We start from the raw sequence: 27,621 nt of genomic DNA on the forward strand, positions 1-27,621 counted from the left end.
GGCCAAGCTTGTCCTACACCAAGGGGCATCTGATGAGTTGTGGGGTAAAGTGCACTCTGAGAAGTTAAGTTCATGGTGGTCTAGAACTCCTGGTTGGAGATCCCCCCTCCTTGGTGGAGATCACTTAGGCCCACTGTTGCCACAGCCCACTGGTATCCCTAAAGTAAAGAATGTGGATCTAGTCTGCGGGATTTATACCTTGGCTCTGGCCCCAACTGGTCATGAGACGTGGGGCTCGTTATCTTCATTTTCCTTGACTGTGCTGCACAAGACCTGGTCTTCAGCAAGCTTTCAATGAACTCAGAGATGTAGAAATCTCAGAGATGTAGAAATAAACATGGAGTAAAGAAGCGACAGGTTGATGATGAGATAGGCAGTGAATCTGAAGCGAAAGCCCAGAGTCCTGGGGTCCTGTGCCCCTGCTTCTAGTGGTTACACCTCAGTTGGGGGGGGGTGTCCCAGCGCCCTTCCCCATCCACATGAGAACAGGCTCTCTTTTTGTCAAGAAGAGCTGCCACCTGCAGAGAGAAGTTGACCACTTGACCAGAACGAGGTGAGCTTCCCCAGCAGAACGTCTCCACTTTATTGTCTGTAAACGGTTCTTTGGTAAACAAGAAGACAAGAAACCCAAAGAGAAAAGGAACACGCTGAGTCAAGAGGACAAGAAAGGGCAAGCGCCCTCCACAAACAGGAGCTCTGAGAAGACAGCTATACCGTTAGCAAGGTGGCAGATGGAACATGGAAGTTTGGGGTGGGGGAGGCATGGGGGAGAGGCCGAGGGGAGCGAGAGGGCCACTCTGTTGGACATAGAAGCCTAAATCATACAGCAAATGAGCTCATGCATCACAGCGAAGAGAATCAGGGAAACTCCACCCGTGCCCTGCCCATCTTCCATGTGGTCGGTCGGTGCCCCAGTGCAGGCAGAGTGATATGCCCAGTCAGGTCAGGGTTGGGTGAGGGGGGGGCCCAGGAGGCCGGTCAGCAGCCCATCCTCCATTTCTCCTTTCCTGGTCTGCAGGCGAGGGTGTGTAGTTTGCAGGGGTGGGGAGAGGAGTGCTCATAATCTCCAGGTCTGGGGAGAAGTGTCAGGGCAGCAGGGGCAGGGCTGGGGGGAAGTGGAGAAGCTGCCCCCCTTTACATGGGGGGCTCGCTGCAGAGGACAATCTCCAGGTCCTTGCGGTAGAGCTTCCCCGCTTCAGCCAAGGACATGACACTCTTTTTGTAGTTGGTGAGCTCTTGGATATTCATTTCCTAGGAGACACAGGGAGAGGGTAAGAGCAGACTCAGTGGATGACCCCAATCGAACCGGCCCACCTACTCATTTACAAACCCACAGCTGGAACCTTTCTCTTATCCCATACAAGTGCAAGTGGCTTAGAGGGATGTAAGCACGCGCTTTGGAGCCAGAAAGCCCTGGGTTAAAACTCTCTTTCACATACGGGCTTTATTGCTTTGGGGAAAGTATTCAACCTCTCTGAGTCTCAGCTGCCTCATCTGTAAAATGGGTACACTAATAGTGCCTGCCTTACCAAGGTGTTATGATGATTAGATGAAGGAATGAATGCAAACAACACTTAGCTGACCCAGAGCCTGTACTCCCCAAATGGGAGCTATTGTGATGATAGCCATTATCTATGCAGAATTTCTAGAAGTTTCTATACCTCATTAGGCTTCCATTTACTCAATTTGGGTTCCTGCAGGTAGAGAAAAAGAAGGCCAAGGATGCTCCATGGTCTTGTCTCCAGGCCCCTGGACCACTCTACACTCTTCAGCGATTTAAACAAGGATTTCTAACTCCTGTCTCCTCCAGCAGCAAAGCTCACCAGCCGACTTCACTGGTTTTTTTGTCTAGAAGTTTTGCTGGAAGATGGGGAGGATTTTAGTGAGTTGCAATGGCCTTAGGAGTGCTAACAAATACTGAAGTTTGTTCCCATCAGCCTATCACTCGGGAACCTCCAACATTATTCTGCTCAGAAATCAGATCACAGTCCATGTACCATCAAAATGGAACGTGCATCTGCCATGTTGGTTCACCGAAAATAAACTTTCCCTTCCCAACTCAGGTGCTCATGCAGCTCTCTGTTTCCACAGATTCATTCTCTCGATCCCCAGGTGCCGGATCAAAGCTGGCTACAGGTGGAAGGCTCCCAGGTAAACAACTATTAATATCCTTGTTTTCTATCCTTCAGCACCTGATTTTTTGGTGTGTTTGTTTCCACATCTGGAGTGAACCTGTGCAGCTATATGAGTTTTCTTTGGTGGTAATCAAAGAAAATCAAAGAGACTAGCCAGGTGATGACCAGGAAATTCTGGTCACTCCAGAGAATTAATGCATACCTTCAGGGTCGATCAACCATGGGCATAAGGCAAAGCCACATGGAGAGTAATTATGCCTCATTAATACAATTACAGTTAAAAGTATTTTCCATTATGATGCCCAACTTTCCTTGGGCACATAAGGGTGCATAAATAATTTTCTCCTAGAATTTGGGGCCAGGAAAAATTTTGCCATGTTCAAACACTTAGTGAGTACTTTCTTCTTCCTAGGAAGTATTTGCTTATAATTTATTTCTGCCTCTTTCAAAAAGCAATTGTAGGTAATAAAGAAAAAAAATAAATTTAGGATGAAAGAAATGAAAAATGATATTTCAGGATAAAGATAAAGATGTTGGAAAGCAATCCAGAAAGACAGACAGACTCAGAGGCTGCAATGAATTTCCCCCCCTGAAATTGAGTAGTACATTTAGCTCTTGCCTGGCAACCAAGGCAGTTAGACAATGCAAGATATTAGAACGTTCATTAAAACTGCAAAACCATTTGCTCAGAGGAAGACATTTTCCAGGAGGTGAAGAGGGGTGCTGCAAAGGCTCGCCTCCTGGTTCCTGCGTCACCTGACCCCTTCCCATCCAGGACACAGAGCTAAGCCCACAGAGGGACTCCTGGGGTCTGTCCAAGAGGAAACAAACCAGGCAAAGTAAAGGAGTTCAGTTCTTTGCCTTTTCTTCTAGGGGAACAAATGCTTCCATGGCTCTTTTTAGCCTCTTGCCCAGCTCCAGAGTCTTCAGTTAATCGATTCAGAATACTGTCACCTCCCATTGGGCCCTGCTCTCCAAAAATCTCTCCTTGTGTAAAAAAGTCTTTTTTATTGGCAATATGGCTGACACTTCCATGAGCTGGGCCTGTCGAAACCGCCCTTGCCTTGTCATAGCACCATTTACAACAGCCAACAGGTGGAAACAACCCAGATGTCCATCGATGGATGGATGGATAAACAAAATGTGTATGAGTGTTGCCATAGAGTGGAAAATTATTCAGCCTTAAAAAGGAAGGAGATTCTGACACATGCTACATCATGGATGAACCTTGAGGATATTTTGCTAAATGAAATAAACCAGTCACAAAAAGACAACTACTGTACAATCCCACTTAGATGAGGTAGCTAAAGTTGTCAAGTTTATAGAGATAAAAAGTAGAATAGTGGCGGCCAAGGACTGGGGGGAAGAGAGGCACGGGGAGTTGTTGTTTAATGGGTACCGAGGTTCAGTTCTGCAAACTGAAAGTTCTGGAGACGGATGGTGGTGATGGTTGCACAACACTCTAAGTGTGTTTGGTAGTGTACACTTAAATATGATTAAGATGGTAAACTGTGTTATTTGTATTTTACCACAATTAAATAAAAAAAGGAACATAAACCAATCAATCAACCAGAAACAAAAAAACAAAACAACGACCTATCAACTGTTATTGTCTTGTTATATAGCTGATCAGAGGGGAGCAAAGTGTACTCCATGGCGTTCCTTTGCACCCTTCCTCAGAAGCCCCCACTCCATTACCCTGGGCCTCTGGGCTCAGTTGCTCACCTTCTTGTTTTTCTCATACAGATCCTTCAGGAGGGCATCCAGCTCATTCTCGTCAATGTAGCCACTTCCATCCTAGTGGGGTACAGTGAGTCAGCACAGAGCTCTAGAATAAACCCCATGACCCCTGACTTTGCTTCTTGCTTACCCTCACCCATTCCAGGGAAGCCTCAGAGTCTAACCTTCCCTTCGCTCTGTGCAAAAGGAGGTGTTCAGACCATGCGGTACCAAAATAACACGTCACTTCTGACTTTACCAGTCAACTCAGGAATGGGACCGTTTAGAGCAAATTTTTGGTAGCTTTCCATTCTGGTGTTTTTCATTTGCATTGAAAATGTAAGTGAGGTCCAGGAACCATTTAGCTAACTCCCTGAGTGTCCTGTCCCATAATAAAATGTCAGGATGAACACAGAGGCTATCTGAAGTTTACCACCAACCCTTTGGTGATAAGGAAGACCACTGGAGTCACATGGGCAGGAGGCAGCTAAGGGAAGGGTGATGGGTGGTACCGTCTCACTCCCAACTTCCTAGAAAAACAACTAGCTCTAGAGCCGAGTAATGACCTGGCACCAGGGGAGCAGAACTGAGCATCTCCTCCAAGGGCCCCCAACAACCTAATCACACCCTAGCTTTGAGCATAACCCTCTTCCATGAACTTTTCTCTCTTGTGCTTTGAAGGAACCAGAAGAACCACGGATCGCAATGGCACTTATCTTCTCACACAGCAGAAGATGCTCCAGGGAATCGAAAGGGACAGGAAGAAACCACATGGCCCAAGCTGCCCTGACAGCTCGTCTATTCCAAGGGACAAGGTGCAGCATTTCTGGCCAGGGCCTCCTCTGATGGGGCTTTTCCATTCCACACTGTCCTCCCTCTTACCTTGTCATAAAATGTGAAGATGGCGTTGAACTCCTCTGAGGTCAGCTTCATGCCCTGGAAGGACCAAGATATTACAAGGTAGTAAAGAGAAAAGCAAAAGCTGTGTGCGTATGTGTGTATGCATGTGAGCATGCATGTGAGCATGCATGTGTTTGCGTACGTGTGTGGGCGTGTGTGTGCATGTATGTGCACGTATGTGTGTATGCATGCACACGTGCTCACGCTGGATTAGGGAACAAGAGGATGGAAGTGTGAAGATCACAGGGATGTAGAGGAAGGAGGAAGCCAAGAAAATCATAGTAGCTCTTTTACCTGAAATTTAAGCAGGAAGTTTTCCTGTACAGGCAAGAGTCTGGAAAGAAAATGTTAGAGCAGAGATTAGGAGAGCAGAAGAAAGAACAACTTTCTTGGGGTGGGGGCAGGGTGGCAGGGCAGGGTGGGGGGGTTGTAGAAACAGAGTCTGTAGTTATGGAAACAATCTCTGAGCACTTAATAATCTGGACTTAGTGGAAAGTTCTACAAATAGGGAGACCAACACGTTGAGGTGCTGACCTTCATGGTTCTGTCTAGCTTTGTTTTGAGCTTTGTGTGCCCTTTTCTGCTGGTGGATCTTAGAGACACGGATGGTAGCACAGGGATGATCTGTAGGGGTCTTGTTAAAAGGGACACTGGGGGTGAGGACAGGCACATACCGAGACATCTCCGAGAGGCCCAATTTGCCATCCCCATTCAAGTCAAACATCCGTAGCTGTTGGGAACAGAAAGAGGTCTTGGGTTATTTGCTTTGATCTTGTCTCATGTGGGACCTTGCCTGCCATCCCCTTCTACTGGAGAGGGAGGAAGAGCATCGTGCCTCTTCTGAGGTCACCTGGAGGCCAGGGACCAGCATAGTCTAAACTGGTCACTGGGGAGGGACTCAGCCACGGCTTCTCTCTCCTCTCCCCAGAGAGAAGGCCACAGAGGACAGCAGGCCCACACCAAAGGTCCTCCATCTCCCAGTTTATCCTCTCCCGGTACTGCCAGAGGTTGTCATGGAAACAGATGCTCCTGGTCTCAGTGAGTACCTCAGAGAGAGGTTGTGGGGGGCCATGACCTAGTATCCCTCTTGCCATCTGCCGCTAGAAGTCATTTCACCTGGGCCTGAAGATTCAGCCAACAAAAGACCCTGCACACCAGAATCCCACTGGCTTGGGGCCCAAGTCCCATGCCCCTGGGGAGGGAGGGACACGTCTGCCCACTCACTATGGTTTGGGTATACTCTTGGAGCTTGGGTTCATCATACGGCCGGTTGGCCTTCTTCAGCAGGTCAGACAGGAATCCCTGGAATACAAAAGGACTCTTCAGAGCTCCTAACTCAATCAGTCAGTCCCTCACTCACTCAGTTGTTCATGCCAGTTAGATGGTTCACATCCCTCATGGTTCCCTCACCCCTTCACGCTTTTGAAATGACCTTGAAGACCTGGAGGTGGCTCCTGGTTCTATCTCACCCAATAGGAAAGGCGGTAGAAACTGGCTGTGGCTCCTCAGAGAGCCCAGGACACAGGGCTAAGCAGTGCCTTGGGGATCACTGGTTCCAGAGGAACATGGGATACAGCCAGATGGCCAATCTGCCTGGATTGCCTCAAGGATGCATGTCCTGGGCACTGTGGGTCGAGGAGTATGGTTTGGTTGAATTCTGTGGCCCCACAGCTCCATCTTACCGATTTCACACAGCTGCCCTGAGCCAGCCCTGAGTCTTGAGTCTTCCTAAACTGACCAAAACCCATGATCCTCACCCAATGTCTCCTCCCTCCCCAGGTCCTTCAAACCCACCACCACTCTGATCCCAATCCCATTCTGCAAGCCCTCCCCAAGGTCCATCCTACCTTGAGCTCATTGGCTTCAATGTAGCCACTTCTGTCTGTGTCATACTTCCGCCAAGCCTGCAATGGGAATGCCAACCTATTTGCAAAGACCTACTGACATCTGTAAGCCTCCTCCCTCCTTTTCCCTTTAATGGACCAGGCAGGTCTTGCTATTTAAGAATATTACAATGGGATGGGGATGTGGAGATGGTCCAGGGCCTTCCACGTCTCAGATGAAGAAATGAGGGCGAGTGTCTTGGCCAAGGTCACATAGCAAAGGAAGGAAGCTGCTGGGACAAGATCTCCCCGCTCTACTTCGCTGCATATCTGGGTCTCTTTTTGGATCGTCCTGTAACCAGGATTGCAGTTTCCAAGGTTAGCAGCTTCTACCAGGGCTGCCACTAGGATATGGCAGAACTGGTTTTTGCTGTGAGTTTTTATAGAGTGTCCTTTTACTGCTTTGGAAGCTTCTCATTCTCTGGGTGCAGGCTGGGGGCAAGGGTAAGAAGCTTCTTAGAAGGGGCAGAAACAGGGTTTGGTTACTCTTTGCTGTTCTCCCTCCTCTATCTCTCTATCATGATGTATATGGCAGCCATGTCTGAAGGCGGAACAGAATTAGTAGTATAATCAGTTCGTTTTGACTATCCCAAGGTCACTCCTTCACCTTGATGAAAAAAAGTGTCTCCTTTTTTTTCTCTTTCCTTCTTTCCTCATTTATTTATTTTTAAGGAACTCACTCCTCTCCCATGCTCAGTCCATATGGTTCAAGAGGAATTGACCCCACCATCAGAGGAAGGCATGTGACCTAGGTCTGGATGTTTGGTCTATCCCTGGATCCTGTCTCATACTGGTTCTGGACTCTGATCTGAGTCCCAATTATTTGGTGCACATGTTGGGTCCCTGTGAGGAACCAGGACACTTCCTGCTGACCATAACATCTGGGGAATCAAAAAGAAATTGAGCTTCTGCAGGTGACATGGATATAAACACCTTCGTCATCTCTGTCCTGGCCATCTGAGCAGGAGCAGACTCACACCAGAGAAACAAGGAAATATAGTTGTAGTGGTTTTAAAATGTCCACACATTCTTCACTTTCCTTCTAAAGGTAGAGGCTAATTCCCCTCTCCTTGAATGTGGGCTGGACTTAGTGACCCAGTTCTAATGAATAGAATATGGTAGATATGACAGTGTATGTCTTCCAAGACTAAGCCATAAAGGCATGAGGCTTCCTTCTTGTTCTCTTTCTTGGATCACCTTGGAGGAAGCCAGCTGCCATGTTGTAAGAACACTCAAGCAGCCTTATAGAAAATCCCATATAGTGAGGAACTGAGGGCTCTTGCCAATAGCCATGTGAGTACACCATCTTGGTAGTGTATCTTCCAGCTCCAGTCAAGCCTTCAGATAACCATAGCCTAGCTGACATCTTGATCTCAATCTCATGAAAGACTCTGAGCCAGAACCACTTGGCCAAACTGTTCCAAAAATTCTCAACCACAGAAACAGAAAGTAAATGTTTATTGCCTTAAGCTGCTAAATTTTGGGGCTTATTTGTTACTCAGCAATAGATAACTAATACATGGTCCTGAGAAAATATGGTCCTGTATACAACTGTCCTGAAACCCTAATCTTTTAAGCAAGCCATCTAGTGGAGAGGAGGGAATACCATGCTGGGGAGGGGCTGACTGTATCTGTGACAGAAAGACCCAGAGAACCCTGTTTTGCAAATCTTTGGTCTATTTTTGTGCCTCATCATATTTCTTAGATTTTCTTTCAAGTTTTCTTTCTTTGATTTTTCTTCCTTTCTCCCTCAGCTCCAAACTACACACCTGGACGCCAGCAACACTTCATTTTCTGAGAGTCAGCAAGCACTAATTCTTCTTCCAAATTTGATCTCCTGCCTCCCCCTCTTCTGAAGATCATGCCCCCTATTTATTGTCAATAGTGTGAGAGTTTATAGATATTTTAGGATCTTCCTTCCATACCAGGAAACAAGGCTGTGTAATTCTCATGGTATAGTCATGGCTCAAGAAATTTGATCCTGATTTTTTAAAAAGTTATGAGACATAAGCAAGTGCCAACCAAAAGGGTGGGCTTATACTACAGACAACTTGGGTAGATGGTATTTGATTAGGGGAACATATTTTCTCTGGGGAAAAACTTCCATCAAAATATTCCTTCTCATGCCCAGAAAGCCTGCCCTTGAGAACATACTAAGAAATTTGTGCAGGTTTTCAAATATGACTTCACTAACCACCTGCATGCTTTTAGTGCACTAGAATTTAGTTCACCTAGGTTGAGTGTTGAGTGGGAAAAAAGGCAGACACCCCCGAAATTGCCTAAAAGAAGGATAACCTGAAGAGACCCCAGTCCTCACACAGAGCAAAGCATCTGGCCACTTTTGGGAGCAAGACCATCCCAGCAGGTTTTACCTCCCTCCCTCTTGCCCTCTCCCCCTCCCTCTTTGGACTGCCCCCACCTCCACGCTCCCACGCTCATTTCTTTTCCCTTTCAGCATATTGTGCTCATTCATCAGTGGGTCATTATTCTCTTCCTGTTCAAGGAAAAGAGTTCAAGAGACCTGGGCTTTGTGCAATCTCAAAGAAATCCTGAGGTGTCACTAAAATTAGAAATTAAAATGTTGTGCTGAGCAGTGGGATGGGAGCTCTCTGATAGCACAAGCCTTTCAGGGTTACCGAGGAACCATTTCATGTTTCCAGCTGACAAAAATGGAACAAATGGACAAACCCAGGAGGGGATGGTACTGTAGGATGGTGGGGTCCCAGGAAACTTGGAGGGGGGGTTATTGGTTCAGCAGTGATACTGGTGATTAAAGGAGAAAGGCAGGTAAGAATATGGAATCATGTCAACTACACAGAAACTGCTAATTTTTTGGGGGTGTAGAAGCAGGGGAGAGAGAGAAGTGGTTTTTTTTCTCCTCTTTAAGCATCTCTGTCCCCTGCAAGCTATCATCACCCCCATTTTCCAGATCAGAGGTGGAATAGAGGGCATCTTTGGCTGTTTCCCTAGGAAAGGAGCAGTTGGTCCTAATGCTCCCTTTTCTATAGTCAGAAAAACGGACTCTCACAAAAGCACTACTGACAATTTTTAAGTATATGCAGAATTTTCATCCTAGACAGGTAAGAGGAAGAACAGAATCCACAATGTCAATTACCAGTTCATAGAATTTTGCCATCTTGAAAAAACTGGAGAAAATCCTTTAAAGAGCACCATAAAACTAAATCCTTATCTGATACTCGGGCAAGCTGCCACTTAAAAAATGACTCTTCCGCTCTGAGAATAGGTTATTTCTAATCAACTTTCTATCCATCAGTGGCGAACTCACTGCCCCGTGGGTTTCAGGTTAGCTCTTCACTCTGTTTTAGACAGTAACTCACAGAGAGGAGCTTACTGGTGGCTGGAAATGGATTTAACAAGATGAATGACAAGTTGAGTCAAATTATAGGCCAGTCATTATTTATCAGAGCAGGCAGTGTGTGTAGGGTACGGGTTGAATTTCACTCTGATGGACACACACATTGAATCACTAAGGTGCAGTAGAGAGCAAGAAATAATTGGTAGTTTGCTGGCCATCAGGATTAGTAATATATTTGGTTGAACTGTATGGAATTTCCAATTTTTATAAATCAAAAGTGGTTAAATATCAGCAATTTCACATGGTTCAATCTATTGGTTGAATATTACTCAAAAGATACTTGAGTTTGGATGTCCTCTTTCACGTGATTTCAAAGAATTTCTATTGCAAATATGGCAATGCTCGTTTAAAAGGGGGACACCGAAGCCCTGACCACAAAGATCAAACCTGGAAGATACTGGAAACTGGAATTTTCATTGGGCTTTTCCAGCTCTAGGACGGTACATAATCTATCTTTCCCAAGCATGCTCCTTGGAACTCTGAGCTTGAAGGACACTAATGGTATTGAACAAGAAGAAATTCTGGAGCCAAATCAAGGAAAACAGGTCTCCTTACTGCAGGATTTCTTGGAGTCAGTAATATGCAAATGTCTACATCCACACAGGGGAGCTAGTGTATACACAGCATTTCCCAAATGTACTTGACCCAGGCTTGCTTCCTACCCTATTCCCCATACTTTAATGTACACACACATCACCTGGGGATCTTGTTAAAAATGTAGATTCCGATTCAGTGGGTCAGGGACTCTGCATTTCCAACAAGCACCCATGTGACGGTGATCATAATGCTGCTGGGCCATGGACCACGATTTGAGTCGCTGAGCTCTAAGGGGGTTAGTGTCTCCCAGGGACCATTCCAGGCTTTTGGGTGGGCCTGGCTCTGAACACGAGAGAAAGGCAGCACCTTGGCCTCACCTCCATGAACTCAGCGCTGGAACCCACGTGCTGCCGAAAGCACAAAAGGAAGTTCTCCTCAGTTGGCAGGATCTGCGCCAGCTGTAGGGATCAGAGAGCAACAGTAACATTACGCAGGGCGCTGCCAGGAAGCAGAGCAGACTTTCCTGTAGGAGGGATGGAAAACGGCCAGTGGGGAGGCAACGTGGGAGTCGCATTTTGCTTCCCTCCTGAGCACAGCCCTTTAAAGGGGAAGAAGGATGTTCTGAGAAGTGCATCTTTGTCACCCCAAACCTTATGAGCAGCTGGAGGGACAGAAACTGGTCCCAAGTACCCAGACATCAAAGAATACTTAATAGATCATTCCATATATAGAACATCCTAAAAAATGCCAACTGTTTTTGGCCGTTGCTAGCACCAGCCAAGGAACCTTTTGGGGGTGATAGAAACACCATATCTTGATTGTGGTGGTGATTATATGGCTGTGTACAACTGTCTACACTCATGGAGCTTTACACTTCAAATCAAGGCACTTTATCATATGTAAATTATACTTCAACAAATCCGACTTTTAAAAAATGCAAGCACTCTTGTGCAGCAAACACTGTTGGTTGCCCACCCAACTGGCCTTTCCTCCCACCTACTCCCAGCATCCTTGGTCACAGGCAAATCCTGAGTAGTCTAAGCTAAGTGTGCTAATCTTATTCCTTGCCAGTGATTGGCTTATAGGTAGGCATGTGACCTAGTCCTGACCAATGAAATGTGAGGGGAATCTGCTGAGGGTACTCCTGGGAAAGGCTTCCTTGATCTTACCAGGGACCCAATAAGATGAGCTCTTTCTGCATCTGGACATGGTTAAATCTGGATTTGATGCCTGGAACTGCTGCAGCCAGCTTGCTATTAGCCTCAGGATGAAGGCATTTTGGAGTCAGAGAACAGAACCGAGAGAACTGCAGAGAAGCAGGGCTGGACACTGGCCTCCTTTACCTGGAGTCAACCCTACCATGGCCTTTCTCGTTAGGAGCCTCTCATAGTTTAAGCCAGGAGTTGGTAAACTATGGCCCATGAGCCAAATCTAGCCCAATGCCTGTTTCTGTAAATGAACTTGTATTGAAACATGGACATGCCCATTCATTTACATATTGCTTTTGTGCCACAGTGGCAGAGTTGAAGAGTGCTAACAGAGACTGTATGGCCTGAAAACTCTTCGACATTTGCCACAGTCTGGATCTTTACAGGAAAAGTTTGTTGACCCCTGGTTTAAGTCCATTTGAGTCTGGGTGTTCTGAGACTTGCAGTTTAGCCATCTATAGTGGATTCTTTTGCTGCCTTTCCCGGATCCCCTTTAACTAGGCGGGTGGGCCATCACTCAGAGGCTGCAAAGGATAACTGCTAATGGCTCATAGCTGTCCCCTGCAGGAGAACTGCCCTCCTCCAAACGCGAGCTGCCCCAGCCACTCTCCCCACCCTACCACTGCTTGGAGGGGGCAGCCTGCATCCCATGACTAAATGATCACTCCACCCCTTGCCTCAAAGTGGGGCCAACTCTATAGCACAATCCACACTCCAGAGCAGGGGTGTCCAAACTTTTTTCAACGTTTTTCACCAAGGGCCATATGTGGTAAAATACACAAACAGCCGGGCCACTCACTCGAGGTGAAGTACGTATTGCCTCACCTGGTTTATTTAAGTAAACAAATATATTTTTGGAATTTGCTGCGGGCCAATAAAAAATGGATTGAGGGCCACAGTTGGCCCGCGGCGGGCCACAGTCTGGACACCCCTGCTCCAGAGCTCCTCATGAGATCAGGTCAAGACTAGGCTCCTGCTGAGATCATGCCTTTTGCTTAGCTCCTTCCTCACCTTTTCATGCTGCCCTCTCTTCCCTTCTCTTGAGAGTCCTCTCTCAATAAGCCCATCCACTCAAATCTTTGTCTTGGTCTGTGCTTCTAGGCCACTGACCTAAGGCAGCATCCCAACCAATCACCCTGGGGAGGAGCTACGCCCTCATTCATGTGCCAATATCATCATCCTTGACTCCTTGACCACAGGTTGGCAAACAGATTGCCAGAAGTGTTTGGCTGGGCCTGAATACACAAGCATATGTACCTGTGTGTATGAGTGTATGTGTGTGTTTATAAATTGTTAAATTAATTAAACAAGAAAGCCATTAGACTGAGGCGGCCTTAATGCCTTAGTAGCCCATGTAAGCAAACCAGAACCTAAACAAACAGCCAACTAGGCTTTCCCAAATAATGCAACCACTTCAGTGATAGCCAGTCAGGTAATTTCCTTGCTTTGTTTCTGCCTTTTCTGTATAACTCTTTCCTTTAGCTCCTGTTGGTGGCGTATTCCTAACCATTTCCTGTTTGGCACTGCCTAATTCCAATAAATATTTGTTCAGTCTTAAAATTTTTAATATGCCTCAATTAATCTTTTAATAATATATATCTACTCATATATGAATGTGTATATGTAGTATATATAATACATATGTATATAAATTATACATGCTATATATGATATATATTATACAAATTTTGCCTTTTTAAAAATTTTGCCTTTGGATGCCTTTTAGGTAGAGCATGAACTCTCCTGTCCCCCAGTTTTCACCCTCCCTTCTATCTTGAGCTGGACTCATCACACATTCACAATACCTGTTGGACCCTGAGAACATTTAAGGTCTTTATCCCTGTCTTAGGCCAATGTTTGTTGCTTCCTCTTTCCTTGTGGGACACAGAAAAAGGCCCCTCTGTTCTCCTTGGTCATCCTAAGTGCTGGGGATGGGATGGGGGTACTTTAAGACCACCATCTCATTTAGATCCCTTGATAGATGCTTGTGCATGGGAGAGGCCCAGGTGACGATGTCCTTTCCCATGTAGCTCTTAGCCGGGACAATAGGACTCACCTCTGCCATCTCGATTTTCCCATCCGAGTTCTTGTCATACTTCTGCATGAACTCCTTCATCTTCTCCCCAAAGTTGTCACTCTTTGACACCTGTGGAAAGACCAAGGGGACTGATTTTGCTGCTAGGTCCCACGCGAACCATGGATCTCTCACCTTTTTGGTGCAACAATGGTGGGAATCATTTTGTGCCCAAAATCTGCAGGCATGGAACCAGGTTGAACCAACGCCCTTAGTAATCAGGGCTGCACCCTTTTTCTTTACAGGATGCTTCCAGATCCAGTGGTCTTTTCTTTGAGGCTTAGCCACATCATTTTCAAGGGGGAATAGCACACGTGGGCATGTTCTGTGCCAGGTAATTAAACATGCCCCTCTGCCTCTGAGATGGAGTAAACCACAATCCTTATCAGAAGGACAAGGACTTACTCCGATCTCTCAGATGTGAGAACTGAGGCCCCAACATTTTACTGAGGCAGCTTCTAATAAAACCCAACTTAATCCAGTGGCCCCCAATAGGTTCTAAGCACTCTATCAGAGCAAGGTACTTTGCTCATTTTCTTCTTCAAAGATTAACTAGCAATTCCACAATATTTTTCCCCCTGATTTTATGCTAGGAGGAATGTGAGGAGAAAGTCTTCATATAGCTGAGGGGTAATTTAAATAGTTCCTTAGATTACTACGACTACTAGAAAGGCAAAGAACTTCACAAATTCCTTTAGCTCATGGTTACCTACCTAATGTAAAGCACTCTTGAAGTTCTCAAACCTTCTCTTAGTTTGGGGTGTTGCTGACTAATTATTTGCATCAATGAGCTCTTCCTCATCCCTAATCAATAATGAATCTACTTGGGATGCCTCTTCTCCACTTATCTGAGGACTTTGGGGAGGGTTGTAGGCTTCGTAGGATTGGGCCCTGGAGAATTCTACCAATTCTTAGAGTCTTGCCTGGATTCCTTCTATTGCTTTTCACCTTTGGAACTGGTTTCAATTTGCCAATATTTATTTGTTTATTAATATTTATTGCTTTACATTTACATGTGCGTGGGATGATCCTAAGCCCTTATCACAAATGTGGTCATCCAATTTAATTTTTACAACAGTCCCCATGAGGCGAGTAGCCTGTCCATTCCACACACAAATGGAGGCTGAGATGAAGTGACTTCTCCCGAGGTCACCAGTTAGTATTGCCAGAATTTGAACTCATGGCTCCTGCTTCCAAGGCCAATATTCTTTCTTATCATATTACAGCTGCTCTGAGACCCAGTCTGGGATGATATTAGATGGGATTGTACTTGACATATTTGAAAACCACCTCTGATGCCATTTGAGGAAGGCAATGACTGAGGATTTCAGATTTGAAGCACTTCATGAAAACATATTCCTCGACCTACCCCACTACCCCAGAATCAGTTGTGAAGCCTGTGTTTTCTGTGATCCTAGTAATGTGAGTGATGGGGGAACTGCTGATAAACCTATGAGTCACCTCCATCACTTAAGCCCATTGCTTGGATCTCCTCCTCACTGGGCTCTCTGCCGAGCTTTGAACCAGGAGCTCAATGGTGTGTTTGTGACTCATCTCCCAAACTGCTCCATGAAGACTTGTTAATAAGCAGTGAATTGGCCAACAGACACACAGCAGGGAAGGGTACAAAGACCTCTAAAGGACCCTTGAGAGCTTGGGGGGCAAGTGGGCCTGACTCCATATATTTGAGAATCAGGCATGGAAATCACAACAGACTAGCTTCAATGACCTTATCTTTTCAGTATTTCAGACGCTCATCTAAAAGGCTTTAGAAAGGATGCATCTGTCCCAGGTGGGAAAGACAATACTTCATAGTGCCAGGTTGGCACCAGGGGAAACAACATCCCTCTTGTTAAGGGGCTGGGACATGATTTAGAGTCACTTCAGGCAAGCTAAGAAGGGTGGTGGGACACCTCCACACATGAAGCCCGCCAGCACCACTGGTGAAGATGCTGGTTTGTTGTAATCCTCCATTTTCCTCTAGGTCCTTGCTGAGGATGCCAGCCTTTGTTGGTCTAGGACAGGTTCTCTCGTGGGAATGATTCTGCACCCCCCACTAGGGCATTTGGCAATGTCTGGAGACAATTTTGATTATCATAACTTGGAAGGGACGCTACTGGCATCTCCTGGGGAGAAGCCAGGGATGCTGCTAATCATCCTACAATGCACAGGACAGCCCCCCACCACAAAGGACTATGCAGCCCCAAATGTCAACAGTGTGAGGCTGAGAAACTCCGTCTAGAATAAGAGCACTTGAAACCCTCTAGGCCTCCAATCTTGAGTCACGACCCCTCTGAGTATCTTGGATAAGCTGTGGACTCTTCCCTAGGTGTCCATTCATGAACCACCCCTCAATCCCAGTCACCGAACGATATTGAGGTCAGGTACTCTTTTTAGGGAGTATTCCAATTTTTAAAAAACCTTACAAATAAAAAGTCTAAGGGTCAAGATCAGAACTGTCAGGCCTGCTGATGGGATGCTTAATCTGGGACAGACAATGCTCAAAGCCATAGTCAGGTTGACAAGAATTCCCCTCAATGGGAGAGAGGGCTGGGCTTACCATGCCAGAGCCTTTTCTTGCCTTCTCCAGCTCTTGGAAGAAGTTTTCTAGTTCTTTACCTTCAATATAACCATTTCCTGCAAAGATAGCAAAGAAAGGGAAAAAAGCAATGAACCTCAGAGCTAAGTAGTGAGACTGACAGAGGGTGGGTGCGATGGGAAAGTTGGGGGCTTCAGAGAACTTATCCTCACTGGCCAACAAACAGGTGTCTAGGCCAGCTCTGGACTGTTAGGATGTGTGTCCTGCCCTCAGGGCATTTGCCACCATAGAGATGGAAGGTTAATGCCACGCGTCTTTAGGGGATACATGCAGCAGTCAGAGAACACTGGGAGGGAGCAGCATCCGGGCCAGGCCAGCAGCAGTGAGCAGGAGCTGGTAGCTGTCTGTAAGCTGCTAGGCAAGCTGCAGGAGCTTGAGAGCTGACAGGGACCACAGATCATCATCAGCATCCAGGTTTGTCAGCAGGTGGTCGGCCCTGGTCACCAGTGTGAATGAGGTCAGAGGCAGAACTTGGGTCTCTGGGATTGGAGGGTACACTGAGTTGAAGTGTGAACCCCTCAAATCCATGTACACCTGGAACCTCAGAATGTGATTTTCTTTGGAAATAGGGTCTTTGCAGATATAATTAGTTAAGATGAGGTTATACTAGATTGGGGGAGGGGCATAAATCCAATGACTGGTGTCCTTATAAGAAGGCCATGTGAAGACACAGAGACACACAGGGAGGAAGACCACGTGAAGACAGGCAGAAATTGGAGTGAGATGCCTGCATGCTAAGGAGCACGTGAATTGCTTGCAGCCACTAGAAGCTAAGAGAAACACATGGAACACATTGCTACTCAGAGCCTGAAACCAATCCTGCCAACACCTTGATTTTGGACTTCGAGGCTCCAGAACTGAGAGAATTTCTGTTGCTTTAAGCCAACCAGTTCACGGTACTTTGTTACAATAGTTCCAGGAAACTTATAAAGAAGGAAAGAGTAGAAAGAGAAAAGCAGGGCATTTGCACTATGAAATGGGGACACTGGAGAGAGTAGGTCACAGGGACAAAACATAGGGGAGACCACCCATGGCACAGCAATGAAGAAAAGGCCTCTGAGGTTTTAGGACACAGATTCAAACTCTGTTCTGCTGTACTTACCGGCTGTATGACTTTGGGAAAGTTATTTAACCTCTCTGGGTTATTTTAATTAAATGGGATTTTGGATGTAAATCCCATCACTTAACCCATTATGAGTGAACCGTAAATGTTGCTATTGTTTGAGTTCAATGACCAGAACCTGCATATAAGATAAGAATGAATCTGGGTGAAAAGCGGTTTTCAGGACCACGTCCCAAGGTCAACGCCTGACTTACAAGACCACATAAGTAGTGAGAAGTCCTTTAGGTTCTCAACTCTTGAACCCAGATGACTTAGAGAGCAGGGTGGCTGAGTCCAGGGCCAAGGTCATCGGTCTCTGCTGTGATGGGGAGGAAGCATTTGTTGGGTGGGAAATCAGACAGGCCTAAAGCGGTGCTCTCCAGGCTACCTTCCGCAAATGGAATCTCCTGGGATCTTTCAAAAATATAGATATCTGGCTCCTATCCCCAGACATTCTGATGTAATTGGTTTGCGGTGTGAACTAAGTAGCATGATTTTTTTTTTTTTTAAAGCTCCCTAGGTGATTTTCATGCACAGCAAGGTTTGGAAACCACTGGCCTAAAGTCAAGTTCCAAATCTGATCTAAAGAATTGAGCAAGGTTCACATATATAAAATTCAACTTGAAGAAGAAAGGGGAATGGCAGCTAACTTGCTTCAGGGGCAAACGGAATTACAAGCTAAACAAAGAAAATAAAAAAGGAGTATTGTCCTGGCCTTAGTGGGGACTGGAAGGGGCGGGGTGAGGGGGTAAGGGTGGAGGGGGGACGTGTGTATTCTTTCCAGTCTTTCCCCCATCGCCCCTGAGAATAAATTTCCTTAGAAGGCCCTCTAGTGGAGAAGACGCCACGATAACTACTGTACGGTAAGAATCACGTGAGATCAATTATGCATTTTTGTCTGCAGGGAAAAGATGTGATTGTACTTGGGGCGGAAACTTGAGTTCCCTTTCCCTCACCCCAGGATAGTGTGGTCATCTTTCTTCCACGATGTTCTGCAAAGCTTCTTGGGAGAGTTGGAATTTCATTGAGTGTGTGCCTAATAGTGAGGCCAGCAGGCGTTGGGGCGGGGAGGGAGGGGATGGCGGAGGGGCTTTCTAGGCAAGAAGGAAGTCGTCTAGTTGATGGTAACTCTTGAGTTGGAGGAAGGACTACTTTTTCTCTTCCTGGTCACTCCCTGCAGTGATCAGGCTATTCTCCCATTTCTTAGGCAGAAAGCTGAGATAAACTGTGGGTCCAGGTGCAGCTTCCGGAAGCCTGAGGCTGGGATTGGAGAGGCAGCCTCGGAGCTTGCACTGTGAGCTTGCGCTGGGGTTGGATGAAGCAGAGGCAGCCGAGTCAGGGCTGGGCAGACAGGTGAGCGCTTCAGTGTGTGTCTGTTTCTTGAGTGTTTTAGGAGGCAGATGAAATGACTGCCAGGGCTACTTGGACAGGGTGGGCTGGGAAATTCTCGCTGAGAAGCCCCAGCGACTGGGCAGAGGGAGGAGAAAGGGAGGAGTGAAATCGGAGGCAAGAAGAGGGGCCAGGAGCTGGGATAGTGCCACTGGAGAAAGAGCTGCCTCCCTGAATCCAGCCGGCAGGAGATTCCCGGAAGCTGGGGGAGCACCTCTTGCCAAGCTAGGAATTCCCCCACCATCTCTCTCTGTGTACCCCCAAAAAAGGGCAGAAATGTGGTTCAGTTCAACAAGCCTTTGTTCTTTGAACTGAACAACAGTTCCACGTTGTGCCGGGAGCTCAGGGGGCTTTAGCCAAGTTTTTGACATGGGCCTATTTTCCAAGAGCATTTAATGGTCTATTGTGGTGAGGCAGCCAGACGAGAACCAGGTGAATCTACCAGCTGAAGGCAGAGGAGCAGAGATTAGATTGGCAGGCAGGAGCTGCAGGGCCCAGAGAGGGGGACAAAAGGCCTTCGCTACTTTGGCCTCCCTCAGCGCAATCCCATCCATCATCCAGGAGGCACCTATTATCTGAGGCTGGGCTACGAAGAAGACTTCAACACTGGGCAAGTGGTTTGCTTTCTCTGTGACCCTCTTATGGAGGGGTGGGGTGACTGACCACCAAGCAAATCTCATGTGGACGGGTATGGATATGGATGTGATTATTACCGTGGCAACCATCACTCCTAACCCCATATAAGATCTATTCTGTGAACCTTAGGGAGAGGGGGCTGAGTGAGAGCCAGGGACCCTGTCTCCTTCCTTATTCTACTCTTGCTATCATTCTTCACCACCACTGTGCCTCAGTTCCTCCAAATTTAAAGTGAGACAACACTTCTTTACAATTAATTTGACCATGGACACTTGGAAAACTTTGACCAAAGGATGCTCTGCCCCACGGTGAAAAGAGGCCTACTTGTTTCTCACTGAGACTTGTGTGTACAGATTTTCTAAGAATTGAACAGGACAGAGGAACCTGAGTAAAAGATGTAATTCTACCACCAGCTCAGTGACTGTCCATGTGACATTGAGCAAGTCAATCTCTTTGAACCTCGATTTCTTGATCTCTAAAATGGGTATAACTATGCTCTTTTCACTTTACAGAGCTATTGTGAGAGCCATATAAGGTAATGTTGCAAAAGCATTCTGGAAAATGTAAAATCTCACTAAATGGAAAGCATCATTTTAATATTCTGCTTCTAAGGTCTTTTGAACCAATCCATGGCTATAAACCCTTTGGCCCAAAGAATTCCAGCATGACTGCTATCTTTAGAGTACTGGTTCTCAGCCCTGGCTGTGTATTAGAACCATCTGCCTGGGCCCCGTCCCCAGAGCTTCTGATTTAATTGACGGGATGGGGACTTCTCGTGGGCATGCTTCAAGCCCTCCAGTTGATTCTAATGAGCAGTCAGGGTTAAGAACTGTTTTTAGAGCAGTGTGTCTCAGATTTTAAGGTGTGCAAGAGTTACCTGGGGAATTGTGTTAAAATGGAGATTCTGAGTTAGTAGGTCTAGAATGTAAGGGCTTGCTGTTCAAAGTGTGGTCACTTTGAACAGCTGTTCAAAGTGTGGTCTGTGGAACAGTAGCATTGGAATTACCTGGGAGCTTGTTAGATATGCAGAATCCTAGGCTCCACACCGGCCCCACTGAACCAGAATCTGTATTTTAACAACGCAGGAATGTAAACTTTTACGTTTGAGAACCACTGCTTTTTTTAAAAAAAATTTTATTGGGGAACAGTGTTTTTCCAGGACCCATCAGCTCCAAGTTAATTGGGGAACAGTGTTTTTCCAGGACCCATCAGCTCCAAGTCATTGTTTTCAATCTAGTTGTGAAGGGCGCAGTTCACTGGCCCATGAGGGAATCGAACCGGCGGCCTTGGTGTCATGAGCCCTGTGTTCTAACCAACTGAACCAACCGGCCGCCCTGAGAAACACTGCTTTTAAATGTTAGTGTCTTTGTAGAAAGATGGTGCCTTTGGCTTTACATTTGAGGTTGAGGTGGGGGGACTGACCTGAGCCCCGAGATTGTAGACCTGGGTCTCATATTGAGAAGTGCCTCACCTTGATTGTCTTGAGGGTCTACTCAAAGTGTGGTCTCAAAGTGTGGTCAAAGTGCTACTCAAAGTGTGGTCTGGGGCCTGAGAGTGTCAGCATCACCTGGGAGCTTGTTAAAAATGCAAATATCCAGGTCCCACTCCCAGACCTACTGAATCAGAATCTTTGGGAGTGAGGGCTAGAAATCTGTGTTTTAACAAGCCTTCCTGCAGGCTCAGGTTTGAGAGCCACTGGCCTAGATGCTGCGTTGGTGTTCACCTGTCTCGGTTACTCTGTGACGCATAGTTAAGAGAAAATCAAGGTGGGGAGTTAGGCAGTTTCAGACTTCCTCGCTACGCTCCACAAGAGGCCACGCCACTTGGCTGTCTGTCCGGAGTTCCCGTTTATGGAAAGGCAAATAGCCCTCTGCCCTCCAGCCTGAGCTTCCTCTGGAGCACTCAGATACCATCCTTGAAGGCCGGAGATTGGCTTTCTCAGGCTGTGCCCCCACATTCATATTACTTTGCATGGTGTGTACCATTTACAAAGAGCTTTCCACTCCCTGCCCCGTCTGGTCTGCAGGACTCTGCCAGGTAAGCAGATGGCATTATCGACCCCATTGTTAGAGGGGAGGAGTTGAGGGGAAAGAAGATCTAGTCACTGCTAAAAGCCTTGTTTCCTTCTATTCATCCCAGGGATGACCTCTGTCCATTGCTGTATTTGTCTTGGTTTATCTCTTTGTCAGACACACACACACACACACTTCTCCCAGGGGCTCCTGGGAGATGAGTGCGAACAGCTACTGGATGGATGTTTAGACACTTGACTTTTAATCTGTGTTTCTGGGCTGTGCTGCTTCTGGAACAGTGGCTCTGGAGCTGGGCTGAGTCTCCTGAACCTGTGGACAGCTGGCAGCCTAATGCTGGGTTGATTCCCAGGCGTGGGCGAGGCCAGAAGGATGGGGCAGATTGGGCAAGAGAGGAGGGGAGAGCTGAAGCCAGAGGTCCCAGATGGGATGGGCTGGGCCAAGGCGGGCACATGATGCAATGGGCCAGGAGAGGCGCCAGGCTGCACCGGAGAAGCACTGACTGCACTGCTCTTGAAGAGCCTCACGCCTGCTCTATTCTGGCCCCTGAGAACTGGACGAGGTTTCCCCAAGGGGTCTCCTTGGCCCTAGAAATCTCCCCCAAGGGCTCAGCTAGTGAAACCACTGAAGCCCAGAGGAGAATGACCAAGGTGAGCCAGCAGGGATTGGATTGCTGGGCTTGTGGCTGCCCTGTCCAGGCATGCTGAAGCATCTTGTTTGTGAAAATGCGTCCCCATGGCTGCCTCCTTGGGGAGCCCCAGCTCTTCTCAGACACAGCTGCTTCCCCCAGGCTGGCGCAATCACCCTCCATCACAAAGAGGCAGGGCGCTGGGGCGTGGGATCGGAACAGGGCATCCAGCTCCGGGCTGACACGCCGTGTTTGCTCCACACCAAAGGGCGCTGTTAGTGAAACAAGTGGGAGTCGTGGGGTAGAAGCGGAGGTGGGGTTAGGGTGTTTATTCCTAGGGCCTACCCCAGAGAGCCCCAAATCCTGACACCATGCCTCAATGAGACACAGGCCCCACAGAGACACCCTAACGGGGGTAAAAGAAAGCATCCCTCACATAACTTTGACCTTGGCTTCCTGAACCAGAACCCTCTGACTTTAATGCGCCAAGAAGCAATCATTTTTATAAATCCTAGAATTTTCTTATGAATAGCACAGTTATATTGCATTGTAAACATCTGTAGTACTTGTGTAAATACTTAATATATATCAGGTATTTTGTAACCCTGTTTGGGCATGTCTTCCTTTTTGGTGTTCCAAGAGCCTTCGTCTAATATTCCAATGTAAGCTGCCTAGGCCTCGCTCCACCTCTGAGAGGCGCTGTTGTTTAGCTTCGCTCCTCTCCCCGACGAGAGACGCGGACTTCACGTTGACTGGTGCTGTGGGGGAAGCTTGCCTGGCACTCTGGGTCTAGAAGTGTCCTCCATGGTGAGTGGGTTTGGAGGATGGTTCTGTTCTTACCACTGAGTATAGGAGGAGAGAAGAAGGAAGACAGGGCTAGGCTTTCCTAAGCCCCTTGTGGTCCTCCTACCTGTCACTAATTTTCAAAGCTGTTGGGGCCCACACAAATAAGGAACAAGACGTAGTCCCTGTGAGAGGTTTGGAGAGCCCCCTGTGTCACCAAGGCCATCTGGAGGCAGACAACTGCCTAACAGAGTCTGGGCAGATTCTGGGCACACCTGGAGATATGCACATATAACATATATTTCTTTTGGGGTGACAGGGAGGTATCCATAAAATTATTTTCTTGTACATCTTGTTTGTTTTGCTGATTACACAAGAAACACATGCTCTTGTAAAATTTTCAAGCACTATAGAAATTAACTTAGAAAATAAAAGAAAATGCCTTTTAATTTTACTTCATCCATGCTGCAGAGAGAACCACTATTGTTATCTTATATTCTTTCAAATATTTTCTAGCATGCATGTTTCATTAATAATGAAAAATGGTCTCATACATACTACAATAGTGTTCTACAATTTTTCAAACCTTCATAATACATCTTGGACATTTTTCCATGTCAGTATCAAAGCTCCACCTCATTCTCATTGGTTGGGTAACATTCCACAGTGAGGATTAGCGTGATTCATCTTTCTGTGCCCTAGTGAAGCACATTTTCTCCCAAATTTTCAGTATTCCAAAGAACTTGGTAAGAGAGCCCCTGGTTCAAACAACTTTTTGCACATGTGCGAGTGTATCTGCGTAGGATAGATTCTTAGAATGAGTGGGATTTCTACTTGATCCTAGGAATGTCTTCTGGCTTTTGGGAGAGAACCCATCTTACCCATGTGCTTTCCATTGCTTCTAAAGGGCAAAGCCAAGGCCACCACTTAGCTCCTCACAGACCTCCTACTGGTCGTCAGCAGAATAGGAGCCTGATGGCCTGTGTGGTCAGAACCGAGGGCCGGTGTGAACTCTGAGCTGGGCACCCCTAAGCCGCCTGGCTCTTGCAGAGTGAGAAAGTTCCTGATGAAGTAATCAGGAAACAACAATACAGTGGACGCAGACATGGAAGGCCACCTAAGGGTCACTCTTGCAGGTCACAGTGCCTGCTTGGCTGCTGTCTTCCCTACCTTGGCCTCCCAAGTGCGTGACCTTGGCTGACTGCTGAGGAAGAGTCTGGGGGTGACACAGGGGACTAGGAGACAGGACCCCTGAGTCCCCTTATATACTCTTTGCTGTGAGATTTTGTGAAAGAACTCTGCCTCTTTAAACCCCGGTTTTCCCCTCTCCAAACACCTGTTCCTTTCGCTACCGAAAGGCTAATGATAATGTTGAATCTCTGATCAGTCACCAGGGTAATGACTCTTTCTCCTAGTTAGGAATGAACTGAGTGACGGTCAGAACCCTTGCCCCACTCCTCAGCATCCAGCATCTCCTGGTCTCTGCTTACTGTGGGGTCCAGGGGGTGGGGCAGTGGCTGTCTCTCCTGGGGCTGTGACTAATTGGGCTCCAGCAAGCTCACAGCAGGGAGGGACCTGGCGAGCTGCAAAGGGGAGTGCTCCCGGGGGGACTCAGAGAAGAAACCCCGAGACAAAAACAGAAGCCAGAGTTAGTGAGAGGGAGGCCAAACGAAGGCAGGGAGTGCCTCGCGGGGGGACGTGATGAGCTCCCCAGCAGGCTCTGATGTTTGAGAGAAGACAGGGAGGGAAGGCACAGAGCAGGCGGCCCTCAGCCGAATTCTGGCTCCTTTACTGGAATTCCAATTTGCCTGTATCCTTGTTTTCCTAAGTCACCTCTGTTCCACCTCTGGGGCTTTAATGCTTTTTGCCTTCCTGCTCCGTGAGGTCCATGAGCCCTCCTTGGGACTGTCCTGAGGCACTGATCATAGAAGGCAATGGAATGCCTGGTGTACAAGCAGCAAGCGTTTAGCTCCCCGTTTACTTTGGAGCAGGAGGGAACCACAGGTACAATGGCTTTGGGGGTCATTAAAGACCCTTGAATCTAGTTCTAGTTTCGCTATCCTCCAGCCGGGCCAAGGACCCCTTTCTGGGGTTAAAGGAACTGCCCATCACTTTTGAGGTGGAGTCAGGAGCTGTTCTCTGGGCAATTGGGAGTGAAAGCAGGTGTCCACAAAGCAGAATGGGGGGACAGGCGCTGGCCAGTCACCAGCCCCTCCAGTACCTCGCAGTACACAACCTCACAGAAGTCACAAGGAGAATCACGATCTGCCCAGCAGGCTCACTGTGCGGAACTCAAGAAGGTGCAAGATTGGGTTTTGAAAAGTACAAAGTCTCAGATAAATGTAAGGATTTGCATGATTATGGAAAGCACTATTGGTCGTCCCCATGAGGACAGGGGGAAAGGAGAACTGTGGAGTCCTCTGTTTATAGCTGACTCATCTGGCAGGAGGCCGGAGGTATAACCTTGGCCACTTGGTAACTTTCCTTGAATCAGGCAAGTCTCTGGTGCAGATAAACTGGCAGGAGCGTCCTTAGGGAATGTGCTTGTCATCTGGAATACTAAGAGGCTGCAAGCTTGTTAGAGCCCTTTCCACCAAGGGAGTTTTATGGCACCAGTCAGGGATTGGATGTACAACCCCTCCTTAGCCCCATTTTACAGATTTAACCATCTACCCACCTCCTTCAGTAATTCATAGGCAGATCACGGTCCTAACCCATGTATCACATGCCCAGTCCTCTGCACTCCCACCCCAACCCCCAGGTTCCTCAGTTGGCTCCAAGGGAACAAAACTTCACTCATTCATGGCCCCAGATATTAACTCCTGCCTCTCCACAGCACTTTGGGCAGAAGACCTCTGTTTAGCTGTTTAGCCCCGCTGAGGTGAAGAGGGAAAGGGGATGAATCGAGCGAGCCACCACCTGGTTCTCCCTTTGGTTCCCATACCTGCCCATCTCAATCCCAGGATAAACACCCTGGGCCACCACCCTGCCAGGGGTCTGAGATGCTGGAACATTTTGGATGCCCACCCGAGCCAGGACCTCAGAGAAGGAAATCAGATCAGTTATTATTTATTTATTTTTTTGAGTGGTGGAGAAAGTCTCTAGCAAGATCATAAGCCTTTAAGGGGAGGTGGGGGGCCTCCCTTTATGCCTGAGTCAGACCATCATAGACCCTTGGAATCTCAGTGCTGGAAGTCACCTCCAAAGGTCGTTTAGTTCAGGTCTCACTTTTTGGGTGAGTCAATGCCAAGACCACACAGAGCAGAAGGTTTGGTTACTGAGGCATTTAAAGTTGTGCCTCTTCCCCCACCCGGATATGGAGTCACCAAAAGCACGCAGGATTATCACCATGAGGGAATATGTCAGGCTAGACCCCAGCTCTGCCCCCGTCATATCCACTGTTGCTGTGGGTGGGACCACATGCATGTGGGGGATGGAAAAATGGGCAGAAGAAGCCCAGGGGGTGTTCAGGGCCCCAATGCCAGTCTCTGCTCCTGTTCCTTGCTAATAGGGCTGGGGAGGCCAAAGGTTTCCCTTCAGGATCCCTCAGCTTGCCCCACCAGCCCCCCAGGACGGTGACAGGGCTAACCTGGTATTCAATAAAAGGGGAACTTGAGGAAAGAAATGAGTGGGCTTCTGAGACCTGTGGCTGCAGCAGCTGAAGGCAGGACGTTACCTTGAAGAGAAAGGCGGGAAGATAAGATGGCAGGGGGCACTCATGGGAAGCTTTGCTAGCCCAGCCTTCTCTCTGGGCAAACTGCAACTTGCCCAGAATGAGGCTGCAAAAGCCGGTGGGCTCTCTGTCATTTATGTCAGGGAAGAAAAGTTACTGACAGTTGTCACCAAAGCAGCCGGCTGTTTCCCAAATTCACAACCCGACATCAACTAGCTCTGCAGCCAGAACACCCACCCCCATGGGGCAAATGTATACCTGCCCGCATCAGCAATTCCCTCATCCCTTCGACCGCAGGTCCCCTAGGGTCCAATGGGCACAGAAGTTGGGAGCTTTACTGACCGTCTGCATCAAAGTGCTTCCAGATCTCCAGGAACTGGGACGCCGTCAGCTCGGCCAGGTGCAGGTAAGGGGGCTGCTGCTGCGGGCCAGCCATGGTAAGCGGTTCGGAGACCTCAGGCAGCAAGAGCTCTGCCTGCGCACTCCACACTCGGCCAGGTCTTGCGCGCCACGCGGCCTTTATATACAGTCCGGAGGCTGCTCCGGTGCCCGATCGCCAGCAGGGGGCGCGCGCGCTCAGAGAATCCGCCTGGGGCGCAGAGGGGCGGCGGCCGCTCAGGGGCTCTGCCCGGGTTCGCGGTGGGGTGGGCGCAAGTGTGAGCTGAGAGCCTCAGCGCCGGGCTAGGGAAACAGAGGTTCTTAGGTGCAAAGGGGAAAGAAGCTCCTCTTGCCTTCCCTCTTCCTGACCATCTGGAGTGGAGCTATCACATATTATTGGTAACAGCAGCAATAATGACAACAGTAGTAACAGCAACACCATTAATGGTAATAATGTTTGACAAGTATTTAGCACCTGGACCACGGAGTTCACTAGGTCTGTCTCATGCCTCCTCTCGTCTGACCCTTCCACAGCAGGAAGACCAGGGACCACTTTTTCATATGCGGATTT

At 47.7% G+C, this 27,621-nt stretch overlaps 1 protein-coding gene across 1 annotated transcript; it reads right to left on the reverse strand.

Annotated features, from left to right (window-relative positions):
* Window positions 1-554: 554 nt before the first annotated feature.
* On the reverse strand, window positions 555-27,182 carry CALB2 (calbindin 2). Its single transcript, XM_081032490.1, has 11 exons — window positions 27,015-27,182; window positions 16,393-16,469; window positions 13,815-13,904; window positions 10,928-11,008; window positions 6,602-6,658; window positions 5,979-6,056; window positions 5,429-5,484; window positions 5,049-5,088; window positions 4,737-4,790; window positions 3,861-3,932; window positions 555-1,251 (listed from the first exon to the last, which is right to left on the reverse strand). The coding sequence occupies exons 1-11, from the start codon at window positions 27,106-27,108 to the stop codon at window positions 1,135-1,137; spliced, it is 816 nt and encodes a 271-aa protein (XP_080888616.1). The 5' UTR covers window positions 27,109-27,182; the 3' UTR covers window positions 555-1,134.
* Between the last annotated feature and the right edge of the window lie 439 nt (window positions 27,183-27,621).

The sequence above is a fragment of the Rhinolophus hipposideros genome, assembly GCF_964194185.1.
Source record: "Rhinolophus hipposideros genome assembly, chromosome: 21".
Taxonomy (NCBI): domain Eukaryota; kingdom Metazoa; phylum Chordata; class Mammalia; order Chiroptera; family Rhinolophidae; genus Rhinolophus; species Rhinolophus hipposideros.